At 36.8% G+C, this 20005-nt stretch overlaps 1 protein-coding gene across 3 annotated transcripts in view; it reads left to right on the top strand.

Annotated features, from left to right (window-relative positions):
• Positions 1 to 20005, top strand: part of LOC106463710 — a 108579-nt gene that overhangs the window by 60042 nt on the left and 28532 nt on the right. For all 3 annotated transcript variants that reach the window (XM_022391293.1, XM_022391292.1, XM_013923770.2), the window contains exon 2: positions 6168 to 8495. In XM_022391293.1, the coding sequence (XP_022247001.1) occupies positions 6401 to 8495 (2095 nt within the window). In that variant the 5' untranslated portion in view covers positions 6168 to 6400. The remainder of the gene's footprint in view (positions 1 to 6167; positions 8496 to 20005) is intronic.

Raw genomic sequence — 20005 nt, 5'->3', positions numbered from 1 at the left:
CAGCTAACGTAAAATTATCTGGTTTGTTTGTAGTTGAAATATATCCACTTTTGATGCTAGAAATCATAAGCCTCGATTTCAAAACGATGCTCGCGAGTTTCTACATATTTGGGTACACAACGAGTCTTCCGCGTGGATCAAGCAAAAAAAAATTAGTTTCAGGTTTTTTATTCCTCTTTGGACATTTTTTCCTATTTTTTGAAACCTTCCATCTCTTTGTATGTATGTATTAGTTTTTCTTAACAGAACTGCTATTCTGTTAATTATTTGGGGGCTGAACGATTGTTATTTTCTATACTATAAAGTATGTATATTCGTCTGTACATAGTGAAATACTAAGATTAATTCTCCGTGACATTATCTTGTACGAGGTTTATTAATCTTCAGTTATATGTTCCTATTACCTTTCCCGGTTCTGGCAGCTGCAGGACGTGCCTGTTGCTGGGACCGGAAGTTGCTTTGTATGCTTGTCGGTGAATAACCTACTTGCAACCAAGCCGAACATAACACTCCGCTGATGTTGCGCATTATTTTGGGAGACATTAGTACAGTTGCTAGGTGAGAGGGCATCTAACTTTGAGTCTCGTACGTTCAAATAACAAGATACTGTATCCAAGACAACCTGCTACGAGCTGTAGATTTCTTATGCTTTCATTTACGTTTCAAGAATTTCAGTGTCACTAGACCTTATTATTATCAGTCATAGTGATTTTTTTTTGTGTGGGGAGGGGGTAATTTGATAGAAATGTGTCCCCCGTAGCAATAATAGATCCTTTGAAATTGCAGTTTGTAGTAAAATGTATTAACCAAAGCAATCTTACTTCTAGTGTTGTTCTAAATGATGACAAGACTTTATGTAGCTATGGTACATACGTCTCTAACCTTTAGTAGTTGCAAGGAAAACTAGATACGATATTAATAGAACTTAGAGGAATAACCATTATCGTAACATAACAAATTAATTCCTTTGGTCAGTTATATTAACCACGTGACCAAGCGTGTGATATGTCACACATATCGGGGAGTAGCGTTTATACAAAGTTTAAAATTTGTGCTTTTTAGACATTTTAATTTGACAGGAAGGTGAAGTAATGACCAGAATTTGTTTTATACTTCTGAATTAATTAATTACATTTTAGGTAATTAATTAGATGAAATTTGCAATATTCCCACCCAGTAGTGAAAAAGCTATATGTAAGACAAATGGATACGCAAAGTTTATGTAGATTTTCAACTATAAACATCGTTTTGTGAAAAACAACGGGAAACTTTATTGTCAAAAAAAAATTTTTTTACCAGTATTTTAACCAAGAAACTACTGTTCTGTGTAAATGGAGTCAAACTTGAGAAAAAAAATAAATTGATAATTTGAGAAGTTTAGGCTTAGATGGAACCTGAACCATGTCAGGTTATGCCAGACTAAGTGAAGTTAGATGGCGTCATATTTGAACGATAAATATTTACAACCAAAAATTCCGTTTCCCAATTTTGTTCGTTATTCGATCACGCATGACTAGTTCTCAAAGCTAAAGCAGCATTCCCAAGTATCACTAGAAGATAGGAATGAACAGGTAACTAGGCTTAGCGATGGCTTGTGACTAAATTTTAATTCTGTACGTGGATTACAAGTGTAATCAGATTCCCTGTATGTTTCTTTGTGGGAAAATAGAAATAATCTGTATGTTAAGGATGTAACAAAAGTTGTGCCTCCACATGGGTATTATTTCTTTAAGGTGTAGATAACCGAAGTGGGCTGCGATTTAGATAGTAGGCTGTAGTCACATCACGGTGCTTGATACGCTGTAGCCACTTAAAGGTGCTAGATACGATTTAATACAAAGGGCGGTACTTTTGTTACACCCTGTAGTTGTGTTCTGTACAGCTTACGCGAACACTGTCTGTTTTCTTTTCAATCCATTATGCACTTTTAAGTACTTAAACCTTCTATTAATCTCAGGGTAGATTGTGAAAATACACATGTAAGGAAATACGGCGATAGTAATAAGTTCATGGTTATCACGCTAACGAAGAATTTCACAACTGTACCAGCAGCATTGAATAAGGCCTAACCAGAGCGTCGCCTTGTGCAGCACACAGGCTTACCGACCAGGTCATAGACCCCGAGGCATAGGTGTAACCATCTTTAATCTTTGAACATCCTCCGCCTACAACGGCTACTTTTTTTAAACCGAAAAGCGAGATTAATTGTCACTGTTATAATGCACCTACAGCTGAAAGTGCTGTGTTTAGCGGCATATCACGGTTCGAACCCTGGACCTTCAAGTAAGCTAACCGACTCCCTAATTACCAGGCATTGTCCGTCAAGGAATTAAATGTACTCATGGTGTTATTATTATTATTATTGGATTTGAAGTTTTTATAGACTGCATCTGGTAGAAGTGAACGACGTTACGGTCTGTCTACTAAGATTTAACTCAGAATTTGAAAAGTTATACACTGCTCGTGGCAGATGCAACTTAAAATCCAATTTTCTATTCTGTTTATAAATCCCCCTAATATAATGTGATATTTTAGGACACTTGTTACTACGGAATGCTTGTTTTACATTTTATTGTAACAGTAAATTGAAGCTATAACATGTTTCTCGAACCATAAAAATATAGGGCCTACGAAAATAAAAAATACTTATCAAGTTGTATTTGGTATTTTTATAACCGAAATATTTAAAATATCAAAAATTTGCTTTGAGGGAAAGTATTTTATATGCTAATTAGCCTCAGTCACCTTTTTTTTTACATTTTTCTTTATTTACTGAAATAGAAGACTAGTTTTCAGCTTGACAAGTCGAAAATCATGAACCGTGTTGAAATTGTAAAAGTAAATTTCGTTGGGAAAATGTATATTCTGCTCCTGGAAATTTCTAGAAAAAAACTACTGGTAAGTTTAGGATGACGACAAACTACAGAAAAGGAAGGCTACAAGTAGCGGGGAAGCATCTTTTGTAGAACAGCGGGAATCAAGATGGAGCATTCTGATAAGTGAAAAGGCTAAGAGAGATGATGCTGTCTTTTCTTAGTCTTTTTTTTTTTTTGTTTTTGGTTGAAATAACACAAAAGAAGGCTGGTTTTGTGTATATTCAAAGGCTCGTTGGGTCTTCTTAACTGGATTCATTGTTTGTATTTGTTTGTTTGTTTGTACTTGAACATAAAGCTACACAATGGGCTATCTGTGCTCTGCCCACCACGGGTATCGAAACTTGGATTCTAGCGTTGTAAGTCCGCAGACATACCGCTGTGCCACTGGATTCAGTTTGAAAAACATTACTTTTCCGTAATGAGCCAGAAAGTAGAAAGCAAACTTAAAGGTTATAAATGCTATGAAAAGGGTTACATGCGCTGACTGAAGGTTAAATATTTAATTGGTAAAGACAAGATATATCATTACGTCGAATAGATATTTTGGTGTTATTACTTGTAGTATGGGCTATCCAGTAGCAAAATATGGCGAAAAACAGTGCACAGAAGACTGAACTAGTTAGCCAAATCGCAATATTTGTTGGAGTCGCCATAATGATGACCAAAATTCAATTTTTATGATGCGGTTACTATCTTAGTATGCCAAGTTTTATCAAGATTGGATGATATCTTCACACTTTTCCATCTTCATTTCTGTGAGATCAAAATTCCTGTTACAACGGTATCAAAATCGGCTTGGTAGCGATTTTTGTGAGGTCTGACCCTTTAACGACCATAACAAGGCTAAAATCCAGGGTTCGATTCCCCGATGAATACATATCTTTGCACTAAAAGAACACAAAGAATATAAACGACCATACTACAGAGCTCTCACAAAGAAGTGTGTTAAAATATAATACATATTAATGTTCTTTTTTTTTCCCACTTTTAATGAACAGGTAATGAATTGTTAAGGAACATTAATTCACTGGTAGAAGGTCATGACGTTACTGGGAAAATTACTCTCACGCGCCTGGGATAGCTCGTGACAATTGCATGTGCACGTTGTTGATCAGCCGCAGTCGGAAACGAAGTTAAGCCTCATTCCTGAGAAAAAGGTAACGCTTTTATATCGGTCATAGTTTCCAGAGGGCGCGTGAAAGATGTCCATAGTTACGGTTGTACAAATACTCCCGGAGGTTCGGAAATGTGGAAACAAATCTGCTGCATCACCATCTTTTGACGATAAAACACTACAAACAGGGCAATAATAATGACAAAACACTACAAACAGGGCAACAATGATGCACTCACTGAAATGTCGACGTGGGGACGTGCCCGAAATGTGAATCCGAGAGGTCCTGCTGATTCAAAATCGCGCTTCGTACTTTGGGGCCTTAGGTGCGCTATAAGAGTGGCAGTTAAATCCCAATATTCGGTCAGACAAAAGTAGCCATGACCTGGTGGTGGATGGTGTTTACTAGTTCCCTTCCCCCTCTTGTTTTATCAGTTCAAAATTAAGGACGGCTGTTGCGCAGGTAATTATGTGCAATTTTTTTTTAATTTACCTGAGATAACACCATTCATTCAGGTCTTGTTCCCTTTCTGGTGATTAGGGAATTCGACATGCAATATGAGAGTCGCGGGCTTAAATCCCGTTTTCAAATATGCTCGCCATTTCAACCGTTATACAGTTACGGTCAATCCCATATTCGTTGGTAAAGAGTAGCCCAAGAGTTAGCAGTGGGTGGTGATGACTAGCTGCCTTCCCTCTAGTCTTACACTGCTAAATTAGAGACGGCTAGTGCAGATAGCCCTCGTGTAGCTTTGTGCGAAATTCGAAACAAACCAAATCAATCGGCCATTATAGGAAAATGGTATACTATTGTATAAACACCAAATAATACAGAAATCTCCACTAGGGGGACACTCCCATCCTCTACTTATGGTTGTGCTTTATTTTTATTTTACGTAACGGGAGATAGTACGTTCTTTAGTGTCTGGAGGCCTTAAAACGAGTTTTAACAACCATCATCCCAAGCGAGTTAATCCGGAGAGAAAGGTCATCGCGATATTCTGATACTTTTTTATTTCTTGTCAGTTCTACAGTAGAACTGTAGATGAACTCATAGCTGTTCTCAGAAAATTCCGAAAACAAAAAAAAACACAACAAAACACGTGTGTAACTGTTTAAGATATGTCGTCCTTACCAATGGGATATTCGAATGTATTCTCTTCACCGACGTTAAAACAAAGAACGTGCCGTGCTGATAACGAACTAAAACAATTATATTTGCTTTTGCTCCTATTATCAAGAGTTTGAGTATAATTTTTAATATTACGAATTGTAAGAGTGGTTAATTCGGCAATAAAATGTACTTTTATCTTTTTTCACTCGAGTTTGAATGCAGACAGGTCCTTAAAGTTTCTTAAACTCTTGGACTACTCCAACAAATAGTGGAATTGACTGTTATATTATAAGGCCTCCACGGTTGAAAAGGCGAGCGTGTTTGATGGGACGGGGATTCGAACCGGCGACCCTCAGATTGCGAGTCAAACGCTCTAACCACCTGACCATGCCGAGTCATAATGGCCGAAAAAAGATATAAATACTACAACTTCTTCCTAAACTTGTGAGAGTGTGGTGCGGGAGGGGGGGGTGTGTACATTCCACCGATCATGCTAGTTAATTAGACTGTTTTTCTCCGTTTTTTGTTTTGCACACTTATTTATATACTGAAGGTTTTTGTTTTATGTTTAGAATTTTTCCCATGAGTTTAAGTCTTTTTAGTCGGCCAGATTAAGTTTTGATTTCTTTAGTTTGCCGTCTTGTTCATAATTATAGCTATCTTAGTATTCTGTACTTCAAGTGTCTAATTGACTAATGGTTAGGATTCCCGAATTGTGAATCCAAGGATTCGTGGTTCTCGACCTGTAGCCACAGAAACATGCTCCATAATTTTGGGGATTTATAAGAATTACAGTCAAATCCTAGTATTCAGTTATTTGTAGTCTATCAGTTCAAAATTAAGGACTGCTATAGTACACCACATAGCCCTAGTGTAGCTTTTCTTGATATTCTGAAACAAACGAAATTGTATTTCATACGTTGCACGTAATGAAGATAAACTAACAATTATTTAAGCCGTTTTTATTAATTTTATAACAACGTGTAATCTCAGCTCCATTGCAGACGTTTATCTATCTTAGTATTTGATGATGTTTACTTACAATATATTTCTACTATTCCAGGTAGTTTGGAAGGAGAATGGACACCTTGCATCATCAAATAGAGGCATCTCTAGGACGATCTCATGATTTGATGATGGAAGACCGATATCGTCGTTTGCAGTACGACCCTGTTCGTGGCTTCCCAAACCCTCGATTTCAAGATTCGGAACCTTCTGGCAGAGGGCGGCCTAAAAACACAGAATTCCATTTTCCCTGGAAGAACGCCACAAAACAGGAGCCTGGAAAATAGTGAAATGTCTCCGTATTTCCAATACTACAGAAACAAGTACGGATCTATTTCGGCAATGTCTACTGGCGCGCTCTATGGGCATTTGCGAGGAACACCACACGATTCACTTTATCCTCTCGAGCATGGAAGGAATGTATCTGTTCGAAGTGTAGGTTCGAAAAGCCGTTCAGCAGTTTACCCCTGGGAGTCTTACGCTAACATGCAAGACTCTGTGTATAATGATGTTTCATTAAGGAAAGGAACTTCATTTCAACATCACAGTAACAGCTTACCGACTCTAACCACGTGCATGTGTAAAAAATCAGGTCGAAGTAGCGCGCGTTCTCTGTCTTCATGTTGTAACTGTTATGCGGATTTTGGTTCCTCATCGAGAAGTAAGGTTGGTGTTTCGTCTTCTCCCCGAAGAAAATCTGTTCTTCCAGATAAGGTGGATCTGTACGTTGTCAAAGAAGAGCAAGGTAATAGTTTGGACCATAAGGATAGACGAAACTTGAAAAGTTCCCAGAATGGATTGCATCTGCCAGGAAATGTAAAGATGCAGAAATCCAGAGCATCGTCGAAGAAAAAACAGGATACTTCTCACGATCTCAACCAGCCCAAATCTGTCCAGGCTTTAGATAGAAAAGAGGCCTTCAATTCGATCTCCTCGCGGAAGTCTATTCTCGAATGCGACGTGACAGCTTATGATCTGATTAAAAAGTACATCAAAACCTCATCTCCGTCTGAAATAGACAGTGACTTAGATGATGATCTGAGCGATAATGCAATTGAAGAAGATAAAGAAAAACGTCCACCTAAGTCCAAAGAAACTTGTGTAAAGAAGTCGTCGTCGTTTCCGTCTAGCCAGTATATCGGCCTTAAAGGTACAGAAAATAACCCGGGAATACATGGTACAGAATCTGAACCAGAGACTTCGAACCTTCGACTAAGTGGTTGTGAAAACGACAAAGGAAAAAATCCAGAAGCTTCGAATATGCGGTTAGGAGGTCAGGGGTTAAGGTTGTATTCTCCGTCCCTTAATGGTTCCTCCATTCTTTCACTTGCCTCTGAAACTTCTAGAAATAATCCAAGTTTGGTCAGCAGTGGACGGACTAGTAAAACAGTTTCTGATAATAGGTTTGTTTCAGTTCCTGAACCTGATTACGATGACAATGGAGCAGAAAGTGATGCCAGCTATGAAACTTGCCGTTTCAAAGACCTAAAATTATCTTCTTCGCCACTTCTGGTCCGCAAGAGTCACTCCTCAAGTCATGGTGAGCCACAACATTCAAATTCTTCCTATTTATCGCCATTTCTTTCCAATAGCCTTTCTTCAGGGTCATCATCCTTACAAGCTTTTCCCCGTAGGCACTCGTATGACCAGAGCACAACTTCAGTAAAAGATTCTTTCGGTTTTCAGACCAGTGTGGCATCAAGCAGTGAAACAAGAAGTCCTAATGCATTATTCTTGTACGAAAATAGTCCGTCAGATTGTAATCCCATTAGAGTACCAAGTCCTCCACCAAGTTTTGGATATCTATCCCACTCGGAAGGAAGTCTAGAAACCGTTTTTATGCCTGAAGTGAGATCGATACTTAAAAAAAGTGAAACTAATTCCACCAATCACGGCACCGTTGCGTCTCCCGTTCATCTTCACGGTGTACAGGAGTTTAAAAACTTGAGGGAAAAAAAGCAAGTAAAATTTAAAGCTCATGATGATGAATCTTTATTTTTGGAGTTTATAGAAGACAAAGAAAGTGGCCTTACTGAATATTGTGTGCAGTCAGAAACGCAAGGTGATACCCCAAACGTATCAACTGTCTCACCCGAAGATTTGAAGGATGTATTGTTGATAGGTGGCGCCTCAGCTGGTGACCGAAAGATATCAAATAATAAATCTGATATCACCCATAGTCTCCAGCACTCGATGGACAATCGCAGTTCGTCTTTACTAAATGAACGTGTTCTAAGTTTAACCCCCGATAGCGACAATCAATTGTCTTTCAGTGAAGGAGAGGAGCACAAGAGTTCAGCGGATTCTGGACCATGGTCAGACAGCAGTTACCTTCACGCAGTAGCTTATTCTCCTCTTCTTACAGGATTTCAAGAATTGGACCCTGGTGAGTGTAGGTTATCTTAGAACGAATGTTCCTTTTATCTTTTAAGTAATCTGTTACTAACGTTATGTATAAACGGTAAATTGGGCTTCAACGGAACCCTGTTAATTATTTTCAGACCTCGAGAGAACCTTAATTTTTTCCTCCTCCCCTTTTTAAATTGTCTATTGTTAATAAACTATAAATACCAATTTCTTTCCAACCTTTTGAAACGTACGTTTTTAGCTCTGAAAAGCAAACATTATATCCAATTTTAACAAAAAAAATAAAATGATCTTTACATGGAAGGACAGATCCTCATGATTCTGCCTTTTCAAGTTTACTGCCGTGATTTATCTTTCTAGTTTCATTGCTATTAAAGCATGTACTATTTATATGCTTCAGAAACAACAAAATATTCGACTGTATTGCCCCCCAGTGGCTCAGTGGTAAGTCTGCAGGATTACGATGCTAAAAATCGGGTTTTGATACCTGTGGAGGGCAGAGCACACGTAGCCCGTTGTGTATCTTTGCGCTTAACAACAGACTAACCAAACTGACTGTAATATAAACCGCAAGATTGTATGATGTGAGAACCAATACAGAATCTGAAACTTACAATCGTTAAAACTAACTTTCAAACTATTTATCTCAGTAGGTGTGTGTTGTGAGTTTAGGATGGCCACGAACGTGAAAGAGTCACTAAGTGTGAAAAACGGATAAAAAAAAAAAACACTCAAGGGAAAATTGAAAATTTTCCTTAAAGACTGGAAAAGCCAGCAAAATTTGTGCCCTATCTCCGAACCGATACGCATACCGAAGGCATGTTATTTGACCTATGCCGATAATTATAGGTGTATTTTAACATAATCTTGGCCCACTACTCTATATTTATTTTATATTATTATTATTATCTAATCGTAAAATATTGGTATTACCTTTTACAGCCAGATTACAAGCCTATCTATAGTGGTGTTAATTAAGCAGAGTTACGAGGAAATTTTGAAATACCAGTGTGTGTGTGTGTGTGTGTGTGTGTGTAGGTCTGCAAAAATCTGTAATTTTGCCTGAAAAGTCAGAGAAACGTGTTTGGAAAGAATGTGGCCACCGTCTTCAGTAGAAACCTAATTTAGTAATTTTATGCACAATGCTATTCTTATTTTGTTTCGAGTCCGGAAGGTCTGTGTTTCAAGTTTAATGCTGAACCCCATAGTCGGAGTTTAATTAATGATTAACACAAAGTTGTTATTAAACGAAATTTAAGTTGGGTAATTGTGCGAACAAGTTGACAACCATTTCCGTAAGCCCCCCACACAACGTGCACCCCCTAGTTTCTCTAGTTCTCTCAATAAATTTATCAGAACAAAATGTTTGTGTAAAAAATGAAGTTTCTTTATTTTAGCCTAATCTTCTATGCTGTTAAAGACAAAAGTCATGGATTGAGTATAGTCATGTTGTCAACTTTACTTCTCATTCAACTTGTTTAAATGATGTGTCTATTTATTTATAATTCCAAATCCGCGTAGTTTTGTGATTTCAGAAAAGATACGTGTTATTAAATTTGAATAAGCCTTTTTTTTAATTGCGTTTGTTATATTTTTTTATTTACTATTGTGACGAGTTTTCTTACTAGTGGCAGGTTTCTTTGGGCGTTCATGATCTTGAGACATATCACCACCACTGCCATCTGTGGTATAGAGATAGATGTAATGCAGTTATGAAAATATTGGAAATGTCCTTGGTGTACCCTTTTGGACTACATAGTGGACTATACAAATATAGTTATTCTTGTTTCTACTAATCACACTCATTCTGTGTACTGCTCATGCGCATGTTAACGTCAGTTGCATATTGAAGGTATTGGTATCCTTTCGCACTGATAGCATGTTATCCTGGCACGTAGTTGACGATAATCTTCATTAACTTTGCTGAAGATGGCATGCTGGTTACATAGATCTTCATTAACTATATGGTCTGGCATAGCCTAGTGGTTAGGGTCTGGACCCGCAATCTGCGGGTCGCAGGTTCGAATCCCCTTCGTACCGAACATGCCCTTTCAGCCGTGAGAGAGTTACATTGTGACGATCGATCCCACTATTCGTTGGTAAAAGAGTAGCTCAAGAGTTGGCGGTAGGTGGTGTTGACTGGCTGCCTTCCCTCTAGTCTATCACTACTAAATTAGGGACAGCTAGCGCAGATATTTCTCGCGTGTAGCTTTGTGCGAAATTCCAACCAAACCAAATCATCAATTATACAGAAGCTGTAATGTTGACCGCATCGTTGTCAGGCATAATTTGTGTGTGTGTTTTTTCGGCTGAATAAACGGCCAGTGAAACTGGCTACAAACATTCAGTATTTTTATGCATGGAAATCTTAGGTTCTCTGTCGTAAATGATTAAGAAAACTTACTAGCGTTATTTTACAGGATGATCCGAAATAAGCACCGTTATTTAAATCTTTTATTAACGGTGTAGTTAACACAGTGTGGATCAGACATCCACATATTACACCTTGTTTAATTAATTCCCTGATTAGTCGACCATTTAACATCCCAAGGCGTGGGAACTAATTTTCGGGAAGTTCTCCAAAGAAAGGGGGACAATGTGACCTAGCCGATGGTAACGGGTAGTGTGACGGTGGGATTTGTTACCACTTAGTATCACTTGAATGATAACTATTATAGTTTTTTGTGCTTGGTTTATCCCGTTTCGTCTTGTTAACCGGATATTAAAAACTGCCGTTAAATTTCAAACGTTTTTAAAATGACGGTGTTAAGATACATTTTAAAGAATGCAGTTGACGAGTCAGAGCCAAAATTACCGTTTAACTCTCCCCCCTTCTTCAGCCGACTCTTTATTGTACTTCCAGCAAGATCCATTCGAGAACCGCCAAATCTTGTGTATTTAAAACTATAAAAAACAACTTACAAATAAAATAAATTCAGCTTTGTAGGAGGCCTATCCCAGACTCGCATAAGAAATTGGTTGGCAAAGCACACCAGTTGGTTTGATAGATGCGCTAAAAGTGAGAAATGGCGAATCAGTTGGGGTGATAAATATATTTCTGATAAACATTTTTAAAATATTTCATATTGTACTTATTAATTGTTAAGAGTTTTCGTAAACTGAATAAAGTTTTCTCTATATTATTGGAGGCCATTTGTTAGATGTCTCCATCACATCATGCTGATTGAAAAATTGGAACTTTTAATAACCTTTTTACCTTAAATATATTATTTTCCTCTCACACACACACACTCGCACACGTGGTCGGAATTTATTGCATAAAATACTCAGTGTTCCAAACTTTCTAAGAGAGTGCCCTCTGGTTTATTTACGTAAAAGTTTAGTGCTGCCATCTATAGGTTATTTAAAACGGGGACGTACTAAGAGAAATTCAAAATAGACTTCATATTTAATAAATTCCTTCTGCATATACATGTTATTATAAACTAATGCATTGAAATAGCGAAAAGAAGCTTCAAGACTTGTTTTAGTAAAAGTTAGCAACATGAGAGAGAATTAGCTTTGAAACTATCAAGTTTCCTGAAAAATATGAAATTATTTGACACATTTAGGGATATGAAACTGTAGCGGACAACTGTAATAATTGTACTAGGGTGCTCCTATATATAGCCAAGAACCGGTAGTATAAAATAAAACAGCCCACTGATGCCTCAGGCCTTATTATATAAAAACTATAATTATTATACGTTACGGCCCACGTAGGCTGTGAATCTTACCAAAGCCGAGAAGGCCACGCAACTGCGGCTGATATACAAATGTAATGTAAGGCTAATGAATTAAAAAAAACAAAAAACTTTCATGTCAAGAGAAAGCTTGATAAGTATATGAATGATAAGATATTAAGAAATCTTTATTTTCAAGAAAAAGAGAATAAAATCGTGAAAGTTCTATAATTATTCCCACTTCTCATCGCTAGTAAACCCAATTAAAAAACAAAATGTGTAGTAGACTTGCTGCCACTTTTTACATTGATTCTAAACATTTTTATGTCCACTCGTCCGTTCCTTCAAATTGTGACGTTGAAATACTTTTTTTTGTAATAACCGTTACTTAACCAATGATTAAGAATTGTGTAAGTTATTGCTTTTGAAGCGTTCAAGTGTCTCTAGGCCTGTATTTTGTATTATCTGCGCATGTGTGAACGTCACTAGCCCTGTGGTTTGTATGATCTGCGCATGTGCGAACGTCTATAGGCCTGTTGTTTGTACGAGCTGCGCGGCCTGGCATGGCCAGATGGTTATGATGTTCGACTGGCAATCTGCGGGTCGCGGATTCGAATCCCCGTCCCACCAAACATGCTAGCGTTTTCAGTTGTGTGGGCGTTATAATGTGACTGTCAATCCCACTATTCGTTGGTAAAAGAGTAGCCTAAGAGTTGGCGGTGGGTGGTGATGACTAGCTGCCTACCCTCTAGTCATTCACTGCTAAATTAGGGATGGCTAGTGCAGACGGCTCTCGTGTAGTTTTTGCGAAATTCAAAAACCAAACGATCTGCGCATATTCGAACGTCTATAGTCTTGTGGTTTGTATGATATGCGCATGTCCGAACGTCTAAACATTACACGAGGATTTAGCCCAACGGAAGGTTTGTGCTTTTGCCATGACATGTAATAGTCAATTGTTATGAAGAAATGCTTGGTGTTGATTGTCCACATTATCCAAAACTGCCCTAGAACTTTCTCAGAGTTTAAGCCTAAAGCGTGTATAAGATAGAGCTAATTGGTAACGAAAATATAATACTTTACCAACGTTTCAGTATCACAAGTTTGATAAAGACTTAACGATAGGATGAATTGACCGTCTCTGAATCTTTAACCTAGTGACCCTTGGTAAACCTGTTTGGGTTCGAAACAAAGCGACTTACAGTTCTCTGGTGATGGAAACATAAAAAAAAACTAAGTTACCAATACATTCGTGCTTCTTACCAACTGCATGTTATGCATTGCATTAATTCAAGATTGATCCCACCCCGCAAAGAACGTACCATAAATTAATTTTCTTTTTTTTTCGGGAAACCAGTTATGTTGTATTTACCACGGTACAGTACGCAGCTACGCTAATGAACCTGTTATTTTTTAACAGTACCTGTTAGTTTATTCTGACTCAGTATTCCCAGCTTAACTGGACTTAACTGACAGGAGGAAAAAATATAACCTTCTTGATATTCCAGAAAGAAGTTTGAAAGTAGTACATAAAAAGTAAAGTCTAAATTCTGTAATTATTTCCTCCTTATATTCTATATTTGCTTCTTTCACTGTTATAAACATGTTACCCAGGTATGTGAAGGTAAAACCTCTAGGAACTGATAAACTAAACTAGGAATTTGTAAAGTTTCGAATAGGCCTTCACTAACAATTGTAGATGGTCGTAACAACTAGATTCTGAGTTCTCAGAAGAAGGGAAGAAACACGGTAGTTAGTGATCCAATACGATGTTCTGTAGGTTATGTAATATACGTCAAGCTTCTTTATCACAAAACTATCAACTGTTGTTATGACAACATTGGTGATATTTGCTGAGGTGAGGATGGTTTGTTAAGTCTTTTAAGGATGTGTCTAAAATTATTATCAGTTTTTTGTTTTTGTTTAGTGATGTAATACCGAATAAACTGCAAATCGAGATAATTATAAGAACGTATGAGTACAAACAAAGGAGAATGTGTTATAATATGTCAACCATACTACCTCTGTCATATCCATTGCCGACGAGGCCTTTCGCCCAAAACCAGGAGTCATCAGCGAGGCTGAGATACAAAAGACGTAGTAGTGATCTAGACGCTATGTTTTCGTAAAAACTTTACAAATAATTGCATTTTTTTTACGTTTGTGCAAGAACTGAACTACTTTAATATATTTACTATACCTGGAATTGTTTTAGCAAACACTCAACTTTGAGGGTGTATACGCTGGGTAATTTTAAACCTCCCAGTGGGCCAGTGCAAATATGAAGTTTTTTTTTTAACATCCTTTTTTTTTCTAAAGTTATATAGACAATTATGGTTTTACAAACTAAAATACAGAGTTAAAGATATATATATATATATATTTGGCTAATAACTAGTATGAATGTCTATGCCCATCTTTAAAATTTCCGCAACAACATCCATTACTTTTTGTATGATTACAGAGATTTTTACCGTGTACGTTTTGATAGTGAAATCTGAATTATTTCTCCACCCCACGTCAAAAAATATTGCGAAATCGTTATATTTCTAGAATCTTTATTGGACAAGTATGGTAATATAACGAGTACACTATAGAAAATTTTACAGTGGTGTTTTTGTTATTGGCTATTTTATTTATGGGTGGAGCCTAATTGATGACTCGCTGTAAGTTCAATCGCTAGTGATAGCCGAGTGCAGTGTTTCAGGAAAACAATAAGATAGTCTTGATCATAGGTTTACCACTTGTGGTACATGTTTTGGGGGCTATTTTGAGCAAAAATAAAGTTTTCGCTGGGAGGCATGAGATTCTTTTAGCTCAGTCAAAAGAAAATCCATAGAATGCATCTTGTTTGTTGTTAAGACGAAAAACGTTCAGATCGTCTTGGAAAGGAAGTTCCACTCGAACATCTTCCCACCACAATTAAGAACATGACGTACCTTTAGTTTCGGTTAGTTGATTAGTCGCAATTGTGTAGGATGGAGTTGTAAAGTGGGGATGCTTGGCTAGACATGCAGATTTTACTATGAGAGATTGGAAGTATAAGGAGCTACTAAAAGCCGTCCCCATGCTGCAAAAGGCAGCACAATCTAGGGATGTCTGGGGGTACGTCCCCCAAGAAAAAAATTAACAATATAATTTACAGTTGCTTTATAAGTAAAATATGTAAGTTCCGATGTCTCTGGATCGGTTAGTTCTGATATTTGCTCAAATATACTGTTAAGACAGCGGAAGTCGCGTGACGCTGGGAACGTACGCACTGGAGTTTCTCTGGGAGCCCCGCGAATGTCCGAGTGTTTGCTAGACGCCCTCTTTTTTGGTATATAAGCCTAGCAAAAAAAGCCAGCGATATAGATAGATATAGAGAGAGATAATTAAATAAGCGAACAGTAGTGACGGTAATATAAAGTGTGTATTTGTACTCGTAGAGAGAAAAGTTTGTATCGAAAAAGAATAAACTAGTTTTAATTAAGAAAGGACTTGTATCGTTGAAGTTCCTCGGAAATAATTTATATCGGAAATTAACAAACAAGCAGATACGCAACAATACATAGGGCTGTATACAATAGCCGTCCCTAATTTCGAACTGATACAAGGTGGAGTTCAGTTTTCCAGTAACGGGACACGAACCGTGGACCTTTACAGTTACATTCTAACTACTAAGGCTACGTGCGATCATTTTCTTTTTAACCTTTTATGGTTTAAAAGATGAAAACGACCCATTTTATCTCGAACATATGACGTAGGTTATGTTTTCAACCCTGTGTGTTTTTGTTTGCTTGAGTGTTTGTCAGCAAGATTTATCGTAAAACGGCTGAATGGATGTGGACGAACGTTGGTGTAAATTTGGACTATCACCAAACTTAGAAGTGATTAGTTTTTGGAGGATCAAAGTCACAGCAAGGTCACGAAAATCCAAAAGAAATCCCTATTTATTAACTGATTTTTCCTCTATAACTCAGTCAAAAAAATTATTGGATTTTGATGAGACTTGTTGGACGCATGTAGAATATTATTCCCTATTGTCTTGTCAAATATGGTTCGTGTTTGTTGATAACAACGGGCATACGGACATATTTTCATATTATTTTTTTAGGGCTGAATATGATCAACGCCAGGTGACGGAGGTATGTGTTCTTCTGAGTGCCCCTGTAGTTGTAGATGTTCTCATCAGTTATTTCTCAGAACAAGATCTGCTACCAAGACGAGTAGAGTAACTCTTGGCAATAAGCTCTGAAAGAGAGAAGTTTTGGCTTGCGAGAATTGCTTATTTATTCATTGTAGCTAATCTAATTGATTCTGACCATGCAGTGGTTTTAAGATGCGATTTTGATCATAAAACATTCTCAGAACCAGTCTTGATTATGCAATAATTCTCAAATTCGGTAAAAACCAGTAATTATTTTATTCAAGTTATCACTCTATTCTAAAATGTATAAAAAAAATTAATACATTTTTAGAAAAGTGACCGGAAATCTACGCATGACAAACTAAGCCTATTTAGAGAAGCCTCTCAATTGAGGAAAACGTGTAATATATAGATACATTCTTTCTGGCGAAAGAACGACTTATCCTTCTTTTTCTTAACACAATAATTTCTTAGGTACTGAATCACAACTAATATCTGAGACCTAGATGGTAAGTTCGATTAGAATTAATGCAAAGACAGTAACTATCCGAACCATCTAACAAAAGTACATTATCCTGGTAATTGTGGTTGGGAATTTGGGCGAAATTATACAAGCAAACAGACAGAGATGAGTTTTCATTGAAAATATTAAAAAATAAAGCATTTATACAAATAACAGAATCAATGACAATTTTATTTCCCTGAAAGGGACCCGAAGGCCGCCTGGAGAGGTCACCTGTTTTAACCACTCACACCACTATACAGTAGTGTGTCGTCTGTCTGTCAGTCAGTAGACGCTAAAATGACGTGACATAAGGGCCACTTAACGTTGCAATTTGTACTATCGTGACATCAGTAAAACGTGCGCGTGCCTTGAATCATGAGAAGAATTATGCACTCTGTAGGCTACAACACATAATAACATGAACTTCAAAAGCAAGAAATAGAAATATTTGTTATTCTAAATTTTGGTTTTATTTACTCTTCAAAGAGAACACTTTTTAAAGCCCACTTGCTGCTCTGAAATACAGCTACTGTTATGGTGAAGTGTTTAGTGTTTTATTAGACAAGTTTTATTAAGAGAAAATTTGTTATACCTACTCTATAGATTTTCTCAAACATTGGAAAAGACTTTTAATGTGTAATTTTGTATGTTAATTGTTTGCAGTGAGATTCTGAAAAAATTCATTGTAGCAAAATATTCAAAGTCAGAAGTACGTAGTATAATAATTTAAAGAAATGTTTTAACCCACAAATTTCTTTGGCCTGGGTGTTAGGGTGCTCTACGGGTCGTGTGGCCGAACTCAGTAATCTAACATGCTCTCCCTTTTCAGGCAGGGGAGGGGGGTATTTTAATGTGACATCAGTCCAACTTTTCATTAGTAATGAATAACCCAAGAGTTGGCAGCGGGTGGTGTTTTACTAACTGCCTTCACTCTAGTCGATCACCTCAAAACTGGGGATGCGGTTAGCCCTCGAGTAGCTTTGGGTGAAATTCAACAAACTTTTTATATGTCCAACATTCACTGACCAAATGAAATAGGTAAAAAAATATGCATTTAATATATATAAGAATCCCTGGCACTAATTAGAAGTATTAGTTGAAATACCATTGGTGGTGTTTCTGTTTCTATATATCATAAAGGATATATTATTAGGTAACCGGCAAAGTTATGAATCTAAAAACAGTTTAAGTAAATGTTAGAAAAATGTGTTAAACATCGTCACTTCTAGTTTTAATTTATTTATTTGATTAATATTTTGTCACTGAAGCGAAACGAAAGACGTATAACGTATGAGTTTGGTAATAGAGAGAAGATTTGTAAAAATAAAAAAAACCTTAAAGTTTGGTTATTATTGGTCATAATGGTTGAGCTGACGGTTTTTTTTTTCTGAACTAGCTGTCGTAGCAACTCGCGAGCTAACGGTACGACTACAGTCTTCTGTCCGTCCCCGTCTGTGGGCCAGTTCGTGATCTCCCTGATATAGAGGGGTTAAGCAGGCTACAAAATCTGGGCGGCCGCCTGGCGACTTGTCAAACAAGTATTTGTAATCGTACCTCAAAGAGTACTGTGATTTCCTTACGTTTACAGGTTTGTTTTCTGTCGGCCCTGACCCACTTTAGGACAGTACAAGTACCAAACATATTTGGGTTAACCGGTTTAACTTGCACATAATTTCCCTCTGTTATTATTTGAGTGAAGATGAATCGTTTTATAGATTTTGATTCGGAAAGATAGAAGTTATAGATAAGTACTAAATTAGTTTAGGATAAGGCCTAACTCAACTTCTGAACACTTTAACCCTAACTTTTAATGCTGTAAAAAAAGCGCAAGTTTAAATATTCTCCGAACGTGTACATAAAACAATTGTTTTTGTAAATGAAAGTTATACGTTAGTAACTATTTATGTGTAAGTAGATAAATGACTATATTATATTTGAAAGACGTGAAAAGTGGATATTGATAATAAAATGCACGATAAACAGTACTAACAAGAACCGCTGTAGCACTTATCAAAAACACCAAAAAAGGTATCAAAAAAGGTGCGGCCAAAAAAGGATTCAGCGCGAGACTTAATGAAATCAAAAATTGGCGGCCAAACCGGTAGCTACACTTGTAGCATTGATATGCATTTGTTGTTCAACTTTGGGCATGATGGTGGGTAAAACAAAATACGGGGCCTGGCTAACTAATGAATGAATATTTGCTGTAAAATTATTATCAGTGCTATAAGTGTAACTACCAGTTTGGCCGCCAATTTTGATATTTCATTTCTTTAAGTTGCGCACTCGATCCTTTTTTGGCCGCACCCTTTTTTTTTCTTCTCACACCTAAGGTGTTTTTGATTAGATATCGTGACTTTCTGTCAATATACACCAATATACCATACCAAATAAGAAAGTGACACTCGATAGTAACCAACATTAGCTTTAGGATCGCAATCCTATTATTCAGAACAGACCTTTACAGAACCAATCAGATTCTCTGAAACAGTGTTAATAGCTTCTTTTATACTAATGCTGTGGAATTTAGATTAACAGGTTCTCGTCATCACCCACATACAATCTGTTCAGCCGTATCAAGCATCATTATTTATACTTATTGCTTAAGCTAATATCATGTGACGCTAAACGCTCTTTAATTTGGATAATTTTATAAACTTTAGTAGATTTGTGTTGAAAAGTTGGCAATGAATAATCAGTAATAACTGTCCACCCGTAGAATTATTTTGAAAACTTGAGCTAGAAATTGGTATTTTAGTTTACTTGGCCTAACCAATACTTATGTATCTGCACGTGCTTTAACCCTATAGTTTTGCTCTAAGTAAATCAATCGTCTTTAATCCTAATGACAAAATACTAAAAATGGTCCACTTTTAGGTGAAGCTGTAGTAAAAATGTTAGACCGATAGCTCACGTGATTTTTTGCGTTAGCGTGCTAAAAAATTTTCGTTAAATTTGAACGGTTTTTGTTGAATAACTTTACACATATGGCTTATATTTACATCAAATGAGACTCATAATTGTAAATTGTAAAGTTCTGTCAGTTTACCAAATTAAAAAAATCCATAAGAGTTAAGTATGTTTTCTATCAAATAAAGTTTGAGTACTATTAGTGCAAAGAAGAAAGAAAATAGCAGAAACTCAATCAAAATTGGAGATTTTATATCTAGGGTATTTCTTAATGGATTGCCTTGAAATTTGGTATGTGAAGT

Source organism: Limulus polyphemus, unplaced genomic scaffold (genome assembly GCF_000517525.1).
Source record: "Limulus polyphemus unplaced genomic scaffold, Limulus_polyphemus-2.1.2 Scaffold1466, whole genome shotgun sequence".
Classification (NCBI taxonomy): domain Eukaryota; kingdom Metazoa; phylum Arthropoda; class Merostomata; order Xiphosura; family Limulidae; genus Limulus; species Limulus polyphemus.
Note: the sequence above shows the minus strand (reverse complement) of the source record. Positions and strands in the feature narration are given on the sequence as shown.